Below are 20,978 nucleotides of genomic sequence, written 5' to 3' on the forward strand. Positions count from 1 at the left end.
CGAATGATCGCAAGTGTAGCAGCTTATTAAAGTACCCACAGGCTGTTTGTTATTTTTCTAAACATATACATATTTTCCATTCTAGTTGAGAACCCGAGTTTAAAATCAGCCAACAGTTATTCATTAAAATGAACTTTCTACAAAAAGTGGCGTGTTTCGTGAAAAGACAAGAGGTTGGGGAACTTCAAAGTCTCGTACGGTAAGCACTGTTTCGTTTGTCAATCCGAGTACATCGTGTTTATAATTAATTCATATGATGCATGGGTATAGAAAAACAAGAGCAACGAGCCATTTTCCACTAAAATGTGTGCTCGGTCTTTTGATTGACATAGAAAGGTTTTACATGTGATTTACACTTAACGTTCTTTAAGCTCACGTCTGAGCAACTTTGGCCTTAAAGTTAGTTTTATCTGTGCAAAGACGTTGCGTCGGTATTGTACAGGACATGTGTCATGTTAAATAAACTGTGAACGAATATCCGTACTAGTATTGCTTTTGTGATACAAAATAGCACTGTTAGTTTTGAATATTTTACTACGAAACATGGATATGATTGCGCTTTGGATGTTTTACAACTCCAAAGATTATATTTGAAGCAAAGTCACTCGCTTTGCGCATTCAATCAGTGTCACAATACAAATAACACTTAATTGCTCTGGAGATAAATTTAATACAAATTATACCTGAGCATGCATTTATGCAAGGAATACATGATTAGATATGTCTTTTCAATGCGCGGTTTTATTTCGCTAAAATGTGAAACGATGTCCAATTATTTAAAAGTGCGCAAGATTTAACCAAGTTTTGCTGAAACATGTTAAACATAAAACCACACCCATTTTGGAAAAAATACTATATTTATACTCGTTAGTTGCTTATAAAAATATCAGATAAAAAGATTCTTATTTCATTCAGTAACTTAAAACGTTTTTAAGGTAAAAAATCCGCACTAAAATAGAATCAACACAATGGAAGTGAGTTTGACAAATTGTTTGCTGTCGGTTTAATGAATGCTATCATTTTAAAGTAGATACATAATTTATTTTACGTTTTGGCACCATAGAGTGTAAACATATTGGTTGCGTAATTTACCGGTGACTTTATAACCCGTTATAATATCCCATAGAAACTGCTATCATGATTGTTTGTGTTTGCTTATCATCAATCGAAATCGGAAAAACGGTTCAACGGTTTTCATAGATAATTTAGCAAAATCGTATTTGCATGACATAGCGTATAAACTCCCTCGTTTTGTTTCTATTAAAATACGTGGAGTAGTGTTGGCGCATTAGCTTTTACTTCTAGATGTCCTGGGATCGATATCCATGACATGCCCTTTTTTATTATATAATTTGTACCGTTTTTATTATTTATAAAACTATACCAATAATTGTATTTTTATAGATAATACATTTAGTGACAATTTTCGTGATAATACAATGAAAAACACCAATTATTAACATCAAACACGCAGTATTTAGTGTGTATTTTCGTCGACGTGGCAACAATCCCCCCCAAAAAAGAATTCGCTAATGGGTTGAAAATCGGACGATTTATTCAAATAAAAGAGATCAGTCAATAAAAACAACATAAATTACAATTTCCTAATAGTTAAAATGTATTCGGACAAACTGCTATTATAACTTTTATGTAAGGTAGCTATACTGTGATTATGTATTGTAACTTCATGAAATGCATTCCGTTAAGCATTGATCATGATACACATTTTAATGCGGATCTCGGCTTAATGACTGGATCTTCAACTAGCTAGGACACTTTGTGAAAGCTTGTATGCCCACGGATGTGACGTGCATTCTACTATGTGCTGCTGCACCGCTGAAATATATAAATAAGATATAAGTTGGTTTCCATAGAATATAGATTTGATTTCACGACTAATAATATGAATTTATATTAACGAGTGGGGCTCCGCCACCAGTGAAAATATTCATTTGCTATGAACACGTGTGAATACAAGTCGATAATATCCATAAAACCAACTCATATTTTCAGGTTCTTTGTTAGAATAATGACGTCACGACGTAAACAATTGACGTTATTTCGCAGTTATCGATTATTTTCACTGTTAGTTTTCTATTTCTTAAATAGAAAAGCTCACTGAGGGCCCTATGGCAGCATAGTGACCAGCCAGGCAGCCTCAAATAGTATATGGGCCGAAACCAAAGGCTTTTTATGACGTATTAAAATGAAAATAAAAGAAAATTTTATAAAGATTATTAACGCTTTCGTGCAGATTAAGGGTATTCTGCTTGTTCCAGTTAGCCCGGCGAGAACCACCCTTGGTCTTGTTGAAACCATGGCCTTTACCAAGCCCTCTGGATGACTTGTCAGCAGCTGTAAGACCCCGCAATTCTCTGTACTTGTGCACAGGCTTGCAGATCCACTGAATTAACACAATATAAATTCCATCAATACTTATCATATCAGTTACTATTAATAACATGTACCATATTATTGTTGTGCGCAAGTTGTCTTCCTGCGAAACTTGGACTCGGAAAATTCGCTTCTTTCTAAAAATTTAATTTTTATTATAAGAATTTCACATATTGAGATACATTTTATGAAAAATAACTGCGTATATTACAGACAACATGTTGCAAAACATTGATCCCAAATATAGCATTTAATTTTTGTATTTTTTAATATGTGATTAATAATAAAAAACACGCACTCGTGACCTGCCAACCGAATCGTGCGTTTACCCTAAGTACATAAAAAACATCTTTGCGTTGTGATGCTAAATATGTTCCCCTTAAAGATCACAGGGGAAGGTCGGGCTACAAAGACCTCATGAAGAGGCTAGTAGGGCATGAAAATAAACTCTGTTGTGCGCGAGTTGTCTCCCTGCTGTCATGTAGTGTAATGTAAGGGACACAACTAGTATTGTCTTGTTTAAGCATGCAGTCATGAGTTATTTTTTATTGACGTTTATATCTGTGCGAATCTTTGAATAAAGTTAGTTATGAGTTACCCACCAACGAGTTCAAAGATATTACATGGTGTCAGAATTGTTGTGAATAAATAGCTGGAAAACAGAAAACAATAGATGCTAAACATTTATTTATGAGGTTTTAGACAACTTGGTACAGTATGGCTGCAAAAGGAATTAGAAATTTGCAGGAATTTAATTGAGAAGAAGCGGGAGCCGCAGAGTGGGAAATTTACAAACGTAATTTCCTAGTTCACCTGGACGCATTAGGTCTGCATGACAGACCATGACGTCGAAAAGTTGGAGTATTATTATCCAATATTGGTCGTGAATGTGTCGAAATTTATGATTCGTTTGTATGGATGCCAGAAGTGTTGGCAGATCAAGACAATGGTATAGCACACAGACTTGCAGAAGATAAATATGATTTAGACACTGTGCTAACAAAATTTGATCACAACTTTAGAAACATTAAGCAGCAGGAATTTCTGAACACAAAAAGAGGTCAATTGTCTGTTATGGATTACAATGGATGTGGCATGATTATTAATGGGATAAACGACCAAAAGAGTTCGGAAAAGCTCATGGAAATTCCAGCAATTCAAATAACATCGGAAAGGGTTATTCAAACGTGTTGTCATATCGAACTCACAAAAGCTCACATAAAGACTTTGCAAGAATATCCAGCTGTACACGTGGCGCGTCCGGATAAATATGGCAAACGTGGTACGAGAAAAAAACAGGTCAAACAGTATCATGTCATTTTTCCAAAAGTGTTGCAAAATGCTTGCAATTAAAAATTGTCCAGCATTTTAAAAAGATGCGATGTATGTGGTAAAAAGGGACTTTTTAAGGCGTCAAGATATCGTAGAGAACGTGCAACAACTCAATTTTGTGTGCAGCGACTAGTGCTAACGTTCGTGTTCACTACGCAGAAGAAGACGATTTATCTGATATGTTTGTTCAATAAACATCCACACATGATGTTTACACAGTACAAAACAATGGCAATGAAACGAATAACAACGAGTGGACAGTAAACATGAAGGTCAACATCAAGCATATGCGTTTGGAGACTGACAGGGGTGCACAATGCAACGTGCTCTCGAGACAAATCGTTGAGAAATTTTGTGCGGAATTCTTAATATAAAAGAGTGATGCCCGCATAAATGGTGTAAGCGGAACGCTGAACAAGGCATTGGGAAAAATAACTTTTCCATGCGAATACAAGAACGTGAAACGCAATTTAACATTTCTAGTGATTGATGGACAAAGAAATTTAAGACTGTTGGGCAGAGATGATTCAGTTAAACTAGGCCTCATCATGAGAGTAAACAGTACCCAGATGGAAATAGAGCAACTGATAAAATAATTCAGTTATGTTCTAGGCGATCAAATTGATTGTTTGCCAGGAGAGTATGACATCAAGATCAATGAGACAGTGACACCTGTGGTACATGCACCCCGCTCAGTTTCAGTAGCTATACGGGGTGGATTTAAAGAGCAGTTAGACCATCTGAGCGATGCAAAATAATAGCAAAACAAACAGAGCCGACAGAAAGGGTATATAGCATGGTGTGCATGAGAAAAAAGAATGGTAAAGTTCGCATATGTATTGACCCAACTGATCTGAACAAGGTGATCATGCGTGAACACTATCCGATGAACCAATTGATGAAGTTGCAACAAGAGTGCATGGAAGCAAATATTTCACTACATTGGATGCGACATGGGTTATTTTCAGGTGAAATTGACGGAGAAGAGCTCAAAGCTCACAACATTTAACACACCATACGGTCGATACCGATACCCTAGAATGCCAATGGGTGCACGATGTTCCAGTGAAGTGTTCCAAAGAGAAATGAAGAAGCATTTTGGAGCAATGGACGTTGTAGAGATCGTTGTTAACGATATTCTAGTCCATGGAAATACTATAGAGGAACATAATTTGAGGCTACGAGCTGTACTGGAAAAAGCCAGGAGCATTAATCTAAAACTCAACAAAGAAAATTGTGTATTTGCACAGCCTGAAGTGAGTTACGTTGGTCACAAACTGACAGGAGAAGGGCTGAAACCGACAGAAGAACGCATTGCGGCAAAAGTAAAAATGAAAGAGTCCGAGAATCAGAGTGAATTGCTTACGATACTAGGAGTGCTTTCCTATGTTGCTGAATTCATTCCTGGATTGAGTGAACTGAATGCTCGTCTACGAGACCTTAAAAATAAGGAAAATTGGAATTGGACAACCGAAGCTAGGAAAGCCTTCAAAAGGATAAAGGAGGCGCTGACGTCAACAGAAGCCTTACGTTACTTTGACGTATCAAAACCGGTTACGTTAACCGTGGACGAATCTATGAGAGGTTTGGGAGCTGCAATAATTCAAAGCAATGGGGTAGTAACATATGCATCTCGTACTCTGACACCAGCAGAACAGAAATATGCTCAAATAGAAAAAGAAATGTTAGCGGTAGTATTTGGCTGCGAGCGATTTCACAAACTACTGTACGGGAATACAAGTAACACAGTGAAATCCGATTACAAACCACTTGAAAGCATACTGAAGAAACCCATTCATACAGCACCATTACGGATGCAAAGAATGATGCTGAAGTATCAGCCATAGGAATTCAAGTTGATTCATAAGAAAAGTAAGGGAATGGGTCTTGCAGATTGCCTGAGCAGAATGCCATTAAATGAAGAAAAGAAACAAACAATGGATGGTGAGCTGATGGAACTCGTGGCAGAAACATTTGCATGCACAAATCATGAAAAGATAGCAAATGCAACAGCAGATGATGAACAGCTACAGTTAGTAACACAATAATCATATCAGGATGGCCAGAAACGCGCAATGAATTGCAGGATGAAGCTAAATCATTTTGGGAATGTACAGTTGAATTGTCAGTGTACAATGTCGTTTTGTACAGAGGTCAGCGTGTCTGCATTCCAATTTTTCTCTGAAACAATAAGAGGTATACACAAGTCACATCGTGGAATGGTGAATTGCAAGAGAAGAGCAAAAGAGTTGGTATATTGGCCTGGTATGAATAAGCAAATAGAAGATGTAGTAAGCAAATGCAGTGTATGTTTTACAAAAACAAGCCAACAAAAGAGCCAATGATTATGCAACCTGTACCAGAATTACCATAGAGCAAAGTTGGCCGAGACTTGTTTGAAGTCAATGGTTTTCACTTCTTAATCCTGGTAGATTATTACTCAAACTTCATCGAAGTATCTCATTTGCAACACGATACAAGAACAAGCACAATAGTGGAACAAATGAAAGCTAACATTGCAAGATATGGCATACGCTTGTGAGCGACAACGGTCCACAATTTTCAAGTCAAGAATTCAAACAATTTATGGATTTATAAAACACTATATATGTAACATCATCTCCACTATATCAGCAATCAAACGGTTTAGCTGAGCGAGCTGTTCAAACGGTGAAGAATCTCACAAAGAAATGCTTTGAGACAGGTAAGATATTTACTTGTGCTTGCTAGAATTGCGTAACACTCCTCGAGATGAGGTAGTAGGTTCACCGATGCAGAGGCTAATGGGTCGGAGAACAAGAACTCTCATACCGATAACGAAAGGACTGCGGAAACACCAAGTTGACCAAACAGTAAGGCTTGCATCAAAATCGAACGATTATAGATGCAAACAGAAATTCTACTACGACAGGCACGCAAAGGTAAAAGAAGACCTGAAGCCAAATGATGCAGTACGAATCAAAACACCAACAGGATGGAGACCTGCAGAATATGTGCGAAAATCAGCATATCCTCGTTCGTACATCGTTAAGGCTGGCGAAGTGGACGTGAGTATCGGCGTAACACGTCTATGCTCATGAAAACCAAAGAGTCCCCACATGTCATTGAAACACACGATGAAACAATACCAAAATTACCAATGGTTTCCAGAGATTTGCAACAGAACGGTAGAGAATTGTCAATAAGCAACAGAGAGTTGGCAAGGAATGATAGAAATTTGCCAACAAAAAACAGAGAGTTGCCAAGAGAGCAGCAACCGGTGCAACGCCATTCAGCACAGCAGCGAAACAACGCGACATAACAAATCCGTACGCGTTCAGGACGAGCAGTGAAAACAACAAGTTATCTCAAAGATTATGCGTGCTAAAGTTTGACATGGGCATATAATCCCATTACATAATAATTGGTGTGAGGAGATAACAAGAAAAAGTCCGTGTTGTATTATTATGTAATTTTACATAATATATAATATTTATATATTATTATATTATATGATGTATTATTGTATAAGTATCATTGTATTTGGCAATATAGCATGTTGTATCAAAAAAATTACTCGTGTTGATGTTGTTTGTACACATTTATTTTATCATATCAAAATCTTGGTTAATGTTTAAAGATTCAGTTTTGTTCATAAAATTATCTTCTCAAGGAAATCCAATACTTCATTGTATCAACTTTCTAGCTTGTTTTCGGTGTGATCACACTTTGTTATCATTTCCTAGCTAAAACCCGACAATTAGTATGTCTGACATTTGTCATAAAAATATTTTGTCCTGTACATAGCCTGAACCTGAGATAACAGGGACAATTTTGTGGAAACTTAGCGAACATGTATTTTAGTGAATAATTTTGTCCTACATGTTTTATATTATTAATTTGATTTTATGAATTTCAATTCAATATTTAACTTAAAAGAAGTTCTTCATTATTAAGTAAAGAGATTTTTGTTCATATGGAATGTTCTATTTTCAATAACAATTTAAAACTCAGAGGTTTAAAAGAAAAAATCCCACTATGATTTTATAAAAAGAGAAGTTTATAATGTGTAACGACAGGCTATGTATTTTCTTTCTTTTATAAACCTATTCGCATACGTATCGATAGAGTAGTTGATGTATCATGTCTTTATAACAAAAAAAAAGAAAGAAAAGGAGATGTCATGTATTGTAATATAAGGGACACAACTAGTATTGTCTTGATTAAGCATGCAGTCATGAGTTATTTGTATGGAGGTTTATAGCTGTGTGAATCTATGAATAAAGTTAGTTGTGAGTTACCCACCAACGAGTTCAGAGTTATTACACCTGCGAAACTTGGACAAGAACAAATTCGCTTCTTTATACAAAGTTCATTTTTATTATAAAGCATTTCGCATATTGAGATACATTTTATATAAAGATAACTGCTTTTACTACAGAAAACATGTTGCAAAACATTGATCTCAAATATAGCATTTAATTTTTGTATTTTTAAGATGTGATTAATAATAGAAAAAACACTCCGGACCCGCCAAACGAATCGTAATCCCGCCGTTTGATCGGCTTATGCTATGCTTATACAAATAAGCTACGGTGGTCTCAAAACAACGTTTTTCTTCTACATGTCCGTCTGTGAATTTTAGGAATAATGCCCATCACAGCATGGTGGACTCCTCGGAGACAGTGACGTTATCATGGCAGAACATTAACGTCTACGTCAAGCCGCCAAAACGAGTAAGTTCCCGAGGACCAGACCCAGCTCTAGAACGCAAGCATGTGCTCAGAAATGGTAACATGTTAAAGTTTTACCTACGTATCGTTAACCTGGCCTTCTCTAAAATGATAATATTCCCAACATGTCATAAGTTTTCATGGCTTAAAATCAGTAACAGAACTCCCAATTTATACGCTTTCTATGAAACTCCAACACTGGTCTATTTTAAATTGTAAAAAAACATAGCTGTATACACACACATTTTTTATAAGTATTATTATACTAAAATTATCAACAATTTTCGTCAACTTCTAATACTTATTTGTGTTAGACTTCATGCAAAAGTAAATGAAATTGAACTCGGTAACACTTTAAGTGTTGTTGTCATTAACGTAAAGGCCTAAAGACAAAATAAAGGCGATGCTATGATAACCAGTAGACATGGTTGTCTCGTGCTGTGGTTCTACATAAAGTATCCATGTATTGCAGTGAACGGATTAGCGAGACCAGGAATACTAGTTGCTATCTTAGGAGCAAGGTAGGTATATGTTTACGTCACTAAAGTCTACCAATATCTTTCAGTAATTTATACGAACATATGGACTTTTTCACACAATTAAATTCCACCAAATAATTTGTATTTAGCCACCGATGGTCTTTTTGTGTCGTTTTTTGTCTACTGTATGCAAACATATGTGATACTATTTTGGCATGGGTTTTGTTTGAGTATTTAATATATGACTATGACACATTTTAAATATCTGTTCCGCAACACAGTAAATGAAAGATAAGCACTTTCAAGACAAGACAAGATACATGTTAAACGAAGATTTTCAAATGTTTTGACATCCGATTAGCAATGTTTTAAACCATTTGATATTTTGCGTTTGATATTTAAAATATGGAAAATAATGACATACGTTCTAAATCATACTGTCTAAAGGAAAATAAATTCATGTTTCATTTGCAGTGGTTCCGGTAAAACGACACTACTCAATACACTGACGTCACGAACAGACAACGAGACTCTGGGTTCAGCAGGCGACATCCTGGTGAATGGCGTCGATGTGGGTCAAGGAATTCAGAAAATATCGGCATACGTCACGCAAGATGATCTATTTATAGCGACGATGACGGTCAAGGAACACCTAACGTTCCGGGTATTAAACTGTTTCTAGTAAAGTATTGAATAATATTCGCAGCTTGTTGAACATCCGGTAATATTAAAGATTTTCTATATTTAATCTATATATATCATACAACCGAAATATAGCAATGGTCGGATGTTATGCACATTCGATGAGCCTGATTTGGCCATACCTATATCTTCTTTGTGTTTATTCTATACATTCATCTTTACATGTGATTTGTAGAATATTCATACATGTGCACATACAATACATATCGGAAAAAAATTATGAACACAAAGTGTATAGTGTGTTTAAAAAGCGCATGTTAAAGAACCATGGGAAATACGCTTTCTAAAAATTTAATAAAAAATAATTAATTTCAAGACAATAATTAATGTCTGAAAATTGTGGATGAGGTTTTAAAACAATGTTTTATCTGTGACCATCGAAAAAAAGCAAGAAAAGAGTAAAATTTAATGTGCAAGAAGACCAAAAAGAACAACGGCGCTGCCCACTGTTAGTACACTTGACTACAGTTTTTCTCTTACATATGACACATATTTCACAACAGGCCTTATTGCGCATGGAGGCGGAAGTGCCGCGGGAGCGCCGTATCGAGCGCGTAAACGAGGTGATAAAGGAGCTGGGTCTTACCAAGTGTCAGGACTACATAATCGGAAACCCGGGCTGCATCAAAGGCATTTCAGGTGGAGAGATGCGGCGTCTTTCGTTCGCTTCAGAGGTATGTGGTATTGTTTTCTCGAAACAAATAACGTGACCTACGGTTTTAGCTGTCTCGGTTTTCACTCGCGTAAATGGGCATCTTTTGAAAGCTTTTTAGACTTTTGCCTTAAGAATCAAGGGTCTTAAGAAACGACATTAAAAATCGGAATCGTTTTACGTGAGGAAAAGCAAATTTATAAATGTATATGTTCTCTTTCACCTTTATAGTCCGGCAGAAATTCACATATACCCGACATTGAGGTGTATAGTAAATGTTAAGGTGTTTTTTGTTAGGGGATATGTTGCTGATTAAGAATCCAAATGATGCCGGACTGGTATCTTTGAGGGTTTTGAGAAATCCAAGATGGCGTCCAAGTGGCCGCCGTTTTCAGCATTTTAACGAATGCGGTGATATAATCACGACTTTATCCATTATTTTGGAACTTTTCAGCCTTAAATAGAATGGTTTTATGATGGTAAATGTTTTGAAATGAAAATGATCGAAATCAAATTTGCGATTATACATTGAATATTATGTATTATTATGCCTATACATGACGGAATTACAGACAAGGAAACTACGAAACCATAACATATACATGTACTGCATAATAGACTAGGTGTGACCATAATGTACACAAAATCGTTAAGCATAAACGACTTACATCCGCTTGATTTACATCGGGTAAGCATGTACTGTACACATATATTAATTATAATTCTTAATTATGTTTCTAATACATTAAATAACAGTTAACACAAGTTACTTCCCTTTGATAAGTGAAACGTGTTTAAACAGTTGTTACTTCCCTTGTTGTTGCTTTCACAATGAATCGAAATAAGTTTCAGTCGATAAACATATCGACGAGTGTTTCTTCAGCTCATTCAGCTGAAATGTAAGGTCATAGTGTCAGAGGTAAGTAAAACAACATCATATGTATGTGTTTATGCATTGCAAATAGCAGATATGGCCAAGCCAATAGAGTAAGAAATTGATATTGAGATAGTTTAAGGACCGAAGAAACCAAAGAACAAATGGCACTAAAACAGATTTTGCCACTGAAACTTCTGGCAAATTGGTTGTGTCAACTGACTGTGGATATCATCAAGATACACTTACCAAAGAGTCATGTCCATGGATGTAATACGTTGTGCCGATAGCAGGGGCATTCAGTCAGACCCAAGACAAAGATAGATTATTTTCCACTAATATATGGTTAGAACTTCACTGTGTTTTCAAGGTGACAAGTATATAGAGTTGCAGTCAGCATTATCTTGGCATTCCAAAAGCAGTTTTAGGATGTATACTACGTCATGGTGGTATGCACTTCCTGATGAGTTTTGTGGGGTCAGTGGGAACGCTTATGGCAAATAGTGGGTTGGAAGAGCTGGTTAAGTCAACATTTGCTGGAGTCTCAAAACTCCTAAATGGGAAGATATATCAACATAATGTACAGGCATTACGAATAGTGAAAGAGGAATTGCTGCGCAAGGTATTCACTGACAATAATTTTCATACATTTCATGATACAGAAATGTATCTTAACGATATATCATCTGCCAGTCGTACGCCTAAAATGTGTGTTACTTGTTTGATTTAGGCAGTATTTCTTATAATGATGTATGTTCGAGTAGATAGAAAAGGTGATTGGCCGCTGCACTCGGCATCAGTTAAGCTGATGTATCACAACTCTTTGCCGCTGTTCACCCAAACGGCCTTTTATCTAAGGTAAATGGAGGAAATGCATGAAAACGCACAATACAAGTTTTTAAAGAGTGAGCATGTTATGAGACATTTCCGGTGGTATTGAATGCCATATAGAGCGACATGTTCATAAAAACAACTTTTACTAGAATGGCAAGAGGACAAGTATAGGTTCAACACTTAAACCTGAAACTCTCAAGGTGTGCAGTTTGAGCCTTCATATTTGTAGGATCAAAGCACGCATCCGTCCAGTCTAGTGAACATCGTGGCTGGAACAATAGTCCCAACGTCTGCTAATGGTGATCAAGCAATAAATATTGGTAAAACCCTAATGGTGGAATTTGAACATTTATATGGCAAGGCACTTTGTATGGGTCAATATCTAAAAAACGTTGCAACCCAGGTTTTGTCTAGAAAGCACATTAAGGTTGCAGACACCAAAATGTATTACATCAATCTGATTTATTCAAAAGTAATTGATGACAAGCTAGTTCTAGGGAAATTGAAATAAGCAATATACTAAACCGTGAATTGGCTACAATACCTGCTTTGTGTACTGAAACAGGGGAACTTAGAATCGAGACAACCAAAATCGGTGCTTAAGAATCCATTAAAAGTAGAACTGTCTGATTGGCACATTGAAAGCCTGATCACTTGTTCAGAAACATATGGATCTGCTGACATGTATGGTATTCACTGGTCCTAAGACGGAAAGATACATGATGATATTGACAATTTCAAGTCTTATTTAAGACAAAATCTGAGTTAATGTGATGTCTACTTAGTATTTGACCGATGCACGAAGTTTAGCACCAAGAGTGTGGCGTGGTCAGGAATAGACAATTCAATGTTTCAAGAGTGTACAAACTAATGGGTGACTAGTCATTACCACCACATAATGTTATACTAGGTGTCACTGAAAACAAACAACAGCTGATATGTCTGATTTGTAAAGCTTTATGCACGGATAAAGCATTTCATCTTTTGTGCACAAAAACAACCACGTTTGTCGTTACAGGAGATCATGAAATATATAAATGCGTCATAATCAATCGAGCTGATTTAAAAACAAGCAACGCAGAAGCTGACGTTATTATGATAAGGTAAATGTTTGGTGCTGTGGAAGCAGAACACATTCGCATTTATGTGGTAGCTGGTGATATAATCGTGTTTTTATGTACCATGACTATGTTGTCCTGAAACTTTCATTATTGGTCATCATTGAATCATCAGTGATAGAAAGAGCAGTTATAGACATTCACACAACTGCGCAAAAGCATAGAAATATTGCGACCTACTAACTGTCTGCTCACGCTATCTCTGGATGCGACACTGTTGCTAAATATTTTGGTATCGGCAAGGGTACAGTTATTATGATGTTGAACGGAGGCAACTCCATACGACTGTTGAGCGATATTACAGCTTTAATCAAACCTTTGATGAAGTTGCTGTTACTGTACACAAAGATAATATAACTTTTCCCCAACGGCCGGGATTGGGTCGATAGGTTCTTGTTATACTATATTCTTCATATGTATTATTGAAATTCATTTTATCGAACAATTATTAAACACTTAATTGCTACTTAATTATTATTTTTCCATATCCGTTATTCGTATGAGAAAATTTGGATATGATCTTGGTGTTAGGAGCAATTTTATAGCAGCCATATTGATTGTGGCCGACATTTTGGACGCCATTTTCGTGTTTTTTTTATATAACACACGTTTGCACTTCTTTATTCATATTTACCATGTAAAACAATATCAACATGACATTATAATACATAAAATAATGCATATTAAAACAAATAAGACGAAAAATGGCCGCCATCTTGGACGCCATCTTGAATTTCTCAAAGCCCTCAAAGATACCAGCCCGGCATCATTTGGATTCTTCATCAGTAGCATGTCCCCTAACAAAACATACTTTAACATTTACTATACACCTCAATGTAAGGTTTAGTGAAAAATGGCAACTTTTCTGCCGGACTATTATGGCCAGTTATGGGTTAGTTAACTGTTTGAATGTTGTGTACTATAAAATGCTGATGTCACGGAATTTCCAATCATATAAATAGCGATGAGGTATTCACTGTTATATACATGTATGCAGTTTCTGACCAATCCGCCGCTGTTGTTCTGTGACGAACCCACTTCCGGTCTGGACTCGTTCATGGCTGAGAACATCGGGCAGATCCTGCAACAGACGGCAATGCGCGGCAAGACTGTCATCTGCACCATCCACCAACCCAGCTCCGAGGTGTTCGCACTCTTCGATCAGTAAGTGTAATTTTATATATTACATAAATCACAAGGCAAACAAACAGTTATTTCCACCATGCTCCAACTGCTTGCACTCTACGATAAGTAAGTTTATTATGTTGGCAAATAAGAAAACGCTAACTACTCTATCATTTAGCGAGACAATTATTTTTCCCACATTTCACAAGTATCGTTGTTAAAATAACCCATAAGTTAATACAAACATTATTATATTCCAGACTCTAATCGCGCGTAACAAAATGGGGTTGTCATTTCAATCTCTATTTTTGTGAGTGTCGTTTTAGAATGGAAAGAGTTTTCGCTTTTTGTATATTTTACCATAAGGAATAGCTAAATTGCAATTAATGTTTGCGTTTTTTTAGCGTGATTGTCATGGCGGAAGGACGAGTGGCGTTCATGGGAGAATCCAAACAGGCTTTGCACTTCTACAAGGGGTGAGTGGTGGAAATGATTCAATTAACATATACGGTTAATACATGTCTTTCTAACAATCAGTATTAAAGGGATATACACATTATTATATAAAGTGGTTTTCATCATAAAGTTGTATTCATCGGAAAGTGGTATTCATCATAGATTTGTATTCATCATAAAGTGGTGTTCATCATAAAGTGGTATTCATCATAAAGTGGTCTTCATCACAAAGTGGTATTCATCATAAAGTGGTATTCGTCTTTCATGCATATTCAGTTTTATTTACCATAGTTGTTTCTATCGCGCTTATCAGCCGAGCGTCTGCTCAGCCATTCGATCTATTTTCTTTTTCCCAAGATATTTTAAAGGTAGTTTAGGATTGTGTGTTCAGTATGCCTACTATTACATATAAATTAGTAAGTTCATGTAAATAACAGTATGTAACTGTATTTGTATGGAGAGAAGAACTATATAAGACATTGTCTTTCGTTCTCATCCTATTCAAACATGTTAACTGTATAAATGTTGTATGTAATTCAATGTAAAACTATGTGTATTGTTTGAGATAAATATGGTTAAACTTAACTAAATAGATTTGCACAAATTACCGCAATATACAAATATCATCGTTAGTTGAATAAACTTTCCTACATTCGAAATTGTTGTATGAAATTATAGTATTTTCTTTACAAAACGTTTCAATGCACTAATTTTAAATCGTGAAAAATATTGTATAAAACAACTTTTTAAGTTTTTGTTCTGAAATTAAATACATAACAAGTTATGCAAAGGGAATGTTACGGTGGCATAAAGAGGACATAGGCAATATTTTATTTAACAGTCTCTATGACGAGCGCTCGTCATAGAAAAAGCTTTGACGTGCGCACGTCATAACTATGACGTGCGCACGTCATAAAAGTAGTTAAATAAAATATTTCCTATATCCCCTTTATGCCGCCGTAGAATGTAGCCCCGTCTGTACTATTATCGGGAGAGTAGCCCGATACAAAATTACAGTAAAATGCAAAATGTTAAATAAAATTTCGCTGCATTCAAGAAAACATTCGTTCAAAATGCACTACACGATAATTTATTGAATCTGATTTTTATCGACGGATATATGTTTGTCAGGTTAAAGATATTCTGAGGTTAAAAGCATTATATAAACAGAAAACGTACTATGTTATTATCAGACATATCGCTTCTAATGTTTTTATTATTTATTTTATTTTTATTATTTTTAATAATGCATTTATGTTTAATGTGAAAAATCATACAATTTCTCAAACATTGCTCATTTAACAAAGTTATTCTTCGTCCGAAAAAAATACTCATGTAAACTTTTCTAATACATAACTGTTTTTGTATTTACATATTGTTATTCGTATTTAAAACTCATCATTATTCAGGGCCGCTGGAAATTTTGACTGAGGCCAAACCAAGGAGGATGTGGGAGGGGTGAACCCTTCCTAATTTTATTTTATTTTTAAATTTGGCACTGATCAATGTGAATTGTAATGCTTAAAAAGTTTAGCTTGTTATAAACATTTATGGAATATATCAATTAAATCAGCACCTTTCTAAATGCTTAAGCTTTAAACATTGGTTTAAAATTCACACCAATTTTTAAAGCTTTAGATTTTAGAACTGTATAATGTTTAATGAAGAAGGAAAGCAAACTTTGAAAAAAAACTTTATTAAGAAAAGTATTATAAAGTATGACTAACATATAACCATAATAATATGTTCTCTTTGTATTTAAACCACTCGTAAAGTTTCAAAATAAATTCCTTATAAAATGTTTATCATCTACTACACATTTTTACTTTCACCATCATCGACGAAGATAAACCACCACAAACGTCTTCAACTCGACATTAGATTGAACTTAAAAATTGTCTTTATAATAACCGTGCCCGGATGTTTTCCACGTAACGCTTTCATATATTGAGCTGATGTTTGGTATGTGAGTCTACTTAAATGGCCTACAGGTGAAGTGTGAAATGCGTTTCGGTCCATTGTTTTTTGCGAAGATATGGACTTTGAAAATAAACTTTTACTCTATTATAACCGTTACCTGGAGTTTTTTTAAGCAACCCTTTCAGATAGTGAGCCGATGTGTATGCCCCGGTAAGTGGCATATAGCGGTCGAACCGTCCGTCCGTCAGTTTGTTCGGCATTTTATTTTCCGGACTTTTTAAAAAACGCTTTAAGATGTTGACCTGATATTTGATGTGTGAGTCACCTACACGACTTACAGAGCAAGTATGAATATCAATTCGGTCCACAGATTTTTGGCGAAGTCATGTCAAAGAAACTTACCGGCTCAAATTAATGACGATTAATCTTATCACCTCTCAAATTGCGTCAAACATAATTTGTTTTTCACAAATTATGAACATCAGCCATTGTCAGACCTACAACCTCCTGTATCAGTTGCTTCCATTTGCTGCTTCTCTTTCCTTTGCCAATCAAAAGGACGTGCAACATCAAACATTGGTAGATGAAGCATACAGGATCACACGGGAATGAGTGTATAATGCGATAAGAAACCATTACATACGGGCTTATCTCCGATGGCGAGTAAATTAGCGCTTATTCACTTGTTTATCACGGACAATAAAACACATTTGCGCTGTTGTATTGATTGAGGGACAGTGTACTGTAGGCCATTTTATGAGAGAAAAATTCGCAGAAAGCCCATAATTGAACAAATTGCTAACTCGACAGCCAGCTGGGGGGATGTCCAGGGCATGGGTACGGGCCTGTTATCGTGCTAGTTATGAAATCATTCTCCATTCTTGGCACAACTATTTGCCTTGAAAAAAGGGATTGGATTGACAATTGACTGTTTAAAAATACATGTATACCACTTAAATGTATAAAAACATAATTAACTTGTGCTTACATCGTCTTAATGCCGGGCTGAGCCTTTATTTGTCAGTAAGTATTCCACTGAAACATGACTGGCATGTATGTGCTCCGACCCGGGATAGAACCCGGGACCTTTGGATTTCAACGCAAGCGCATTATACACTGAGCTACGGAGGCACACAAATTGTGCTGAAATTATATTTAAAAAAGATATAGTCGCAGGAAACCATTATATTGTGGCCTGGAAGTTTTGCTTTCGATTGGATGGTCTCAAACTTGAGCATTATCTTTTAGAGTTAGTTAAAACAGAGAAGCTAAAACAATCGAACAACGCCAATGATTGTTAAAAGCAAGTTATTTCAAATATAATTAAGGCTTTGAACGTTTAAAAAAAACTTTCATAAAGCCCTACGATGACTCCCAACATTATTGTGCTCATAGGATCGGGCTCTCGTGTCCCGTGAACTTTAACCCCGCCGACTTTTACATCCACACTATGGCTGTAAGGCCCGGAAAGGAGACCGAGTGTAAAGCGCAAATCGAGGTGACATGGATGCGTTATTTTAATAGCTTTTTGTCTATGTAAATTCAAGTTCCGTTTCGAACTTTGTAACAACATATTCTAAGACAGAGAGTTCGTACCAATACCGGTCGTTGCTACATAATTGTGTACAGCAGGATTTTTTAAATATAAATAGAATCATATTAGAATGAAATTTAATAGTAAGCAGACACTTATACATTAATAGAATAGAGAAAAACACGAATACGCATTTACTCATCGATGAATGTTGGTAGTGTTAATAGTGTGTCAAATTTTGTAAACGTTTTAAAGTTCACGCATCGATATGTATTAAAGTGTCATAAGTAAAACTATTAAAACTATATTACACTTATATTGGAAGCTTGTTAGAATTCAAAAGAAAGGCGTATTCTTAAATAACTTATTTTATTATGAATATACATATTTATTAATGACGATTATTTCTCTGTTGTTTTATATACACATCTGTTGTAAATTCGTACATTGACATATATCACATGATAAACTGCTTTTCCAGCAAATCTGCAATAAATTCGACGAGTCTCAAATTTGCAAGGAGATCCTTCAAGATATAAAGAGTGTGGCAGAAAATCCGCAAGAGAAAGGAATCATTGTGAGTATTCATGCGTAAAGTCCTGTCGTTGCGTCACGTCACATTAGGCAGTGCTTGGTTGAAATCGACGTTTTGCTTACTAGTATTCACTGTTTCTCAGATGTAAACGTCGTTCCTGTGGTATCGCTACAAGGTGCTACATGAGAAAGCGCCTCTAACGCGTGGAAGTTCGCAGAACGTAGCTAAAGTTACCGTGAAGACGTTGATGGATGATAATGATAATTATGATGATTAAGATGAGAATGGTGGTGCTGCCGATGATAAAGATGAAGATGATGATGTAGTTGATGAAATTGAAGATTATACTGCTGCTGCTGTTGTTGCTGCTAATTTTAATGATGATGATGATGATGATGATGATGATGATGATGATGATGATGATGATGATGATGATGATTATTATTATAAGGATGAGGATGATGATAATGATGATGACTGTGGCTGTTTTCGACAGATCGAGGAAGCATTCAGCAGCACGTCGCGCTACGAGGCCTCCTTTTTTCAGCAGTTCATGGCTGTGTTTGCACGCTCCTGGAGGACCACGTACAGAGATCCCACGATAATCCGAGTCAGGGTCATCCACACGCTTGTGGGTATAGAACATTGTGTTTCTGACGTTACAGAATTATACAAATCTCTTACTCCAATCTCAGTAGAATGCCAGCTGCGCACATGGCTAACTACACTTTATGGTGATTCATCGTTCACTAAAATTCTATTTAAAAAGAATATGACCACAAAATGTATTAAAACTTTGGCATTACCTAAACCATAATTCTCGAAAATTTGAAAATTCAATTAAAAAAATGCACTTTACCCTAAATTCAATTAAATTTATGGTCTTATCTAAACCATAATTCACGAAATTCCCAGAAATTTATTTTTAATTGGAAATTATCATTTATTTATTTTAAATTTATGGTTCATTAAATCAAGTTTCTCAAAGTTTGTGAAATTCGTTAAAAAAAATAAAAAAAATAAAAGAGTTCAATCATTTTTCTTATTATATAACATAAATAACAAAACAGAACACTAGTTGATTCAACAGCGTTTTTGCCTATTGTAAATCTTGCAGCACTATAGGAGCATTTAAATAAAGTTATACGTAAAATGGAACATCGTAAAAAATTAATGAATACTCGAAAAGCTAAGAAACTACGAAAAACAGTTGTCTTTATGTAAATTATTCCATATTTGATGATTTTAAAAAGGATTAAGATTCATTTCAAATAATCACCTGTGTTTGAAAACTGGTATTACAAGTCTATAATGCTTTTATTGTTAACCGATGAATTAAACAATTCAGGATAACCGCGTCACTTGTCTGGACCTTCATTTAGTTTTTTTATTTCAAAGTCTTGGTAAAGAACGTCGTTTTGCTGTTTTGTTTAACATGAATGCAGTAGTGATAGCAACTTTAAGAAGTATCTTTTCCTTAAGATAATACTCTAATTAAAGCACGTAATTCTCAATCAACCTGTTTGATAGACTCTTTAATGTCTGTTTTCATTCTTTCAAAATCGGTCTCCTCATTCCAAACCATTTTATTGAGCTCATCGCGGCGTTTGTTGTTGTAGGTTTTTGGCATTTTGAATATTTTATATTAATGGGCGAGGGTTGACGTTCCATCTCCGTTGCTAGGAATCATTTCACGCATTCCGGATCCCAATAGCTCCAGTTGTCTTTTTCTCTCCTTGACAGTTTTGCGCTTACTACATTCTACAAAAGAGGATAAAATCTTTGTTTTGTTTATAATACGAGTGTTCGAAACTGCTAATACATTTTTATCAGTTTGTAAGGACGTACAATGGCATAACCTGAACACCGAGATCTTCGGTTCTAGTACTTTCTCTAATATTGAGTTTATTATACTGATAAGCTGTAATATTTGAAGAATTGAAAAACAAAGGAGCATGAGCAGAGTTGAACGATTTAGTTGTAGATGTCAAAAGTTTTGTGAATGTTTTTCTTTATTGCTACCATTAATATTCCGTCCAGAAATAGGTTTACCACAAAGGTTTAGCTCTAGCTTTTAAAGCCACGTTTTAAATTGTAACGTTTAAAGGACATTTAATTTGCATCCAAACAATTTTTGAATGGGTGGTCTAGCTCATTAAACCCGTCGGTATAAAGACTATTGAATGCACCATATGCTCTAAATTTATCGTAAGTAACTGCACTTGCAGTTGCAAAAAAATCCAGTTCTACTTATAGTCTCCTTCAAAATTGGAACATAACCTCGATAACATTTAAGTTAAATTACCAGCAT

The 20,978-nt window shown here is 35.6% G+C and overlaps 1 protein-coding gene across 1 annotated transcript in view; it reads left to right on the forward strand.

The window, feature by feature from the left end:
* The first annotated feature begins 99 nt into the window (after positions 1-99).
* Positions 100-20,978, forward strand: part of LOC127843257 (protein white-like) — a 164,244-nt gene continuing 143,365 nt past the window's right edge. The window contains exons 1-7 of the mRNA XM_052373123.1: positions 100-199; positions 8,351-8,496; positions 8,911-8,959; positions 9,392-9,581; positions 10,123-10,293; positions 14,095-14,261; positions 14,627-14,698. Of these exons, the coding sequence (XP_052229083.1) occupies positions 129-199; positions 8,351-8,496; positions 8,911-8,959; positions 9,392-9,581; positions 10,123-10,293; positions 14,095-14,261; positions 14,627-14,698 (866 nt within the window). The 5' untranslated portion in view covers positions 100-128. The remainder of the gene's footprint in view (positions 200-8,350; positions 8,497-8,910; positions 8,960-9,391; positions 9,582-10,122; positions 10,294-14,094; positions 14,262-14,626; positions 14,699-20,978) is intronic.

Source organism: Dreissena polymorpha, chromosome 8 (assembly GCF_020536995.1).
Source record: "Dreissena polymorpha isolate Duluth1 chromosome 8, UMN_Dpol_1.0, whole genome shotgun sequence".
NCBI classification, from domain to species: Eukaryota; Metazoa; Mollusca; class Bivalvia; order Myida; family Dreissenidae; genus Dreissena; species Dreissena polymorpha.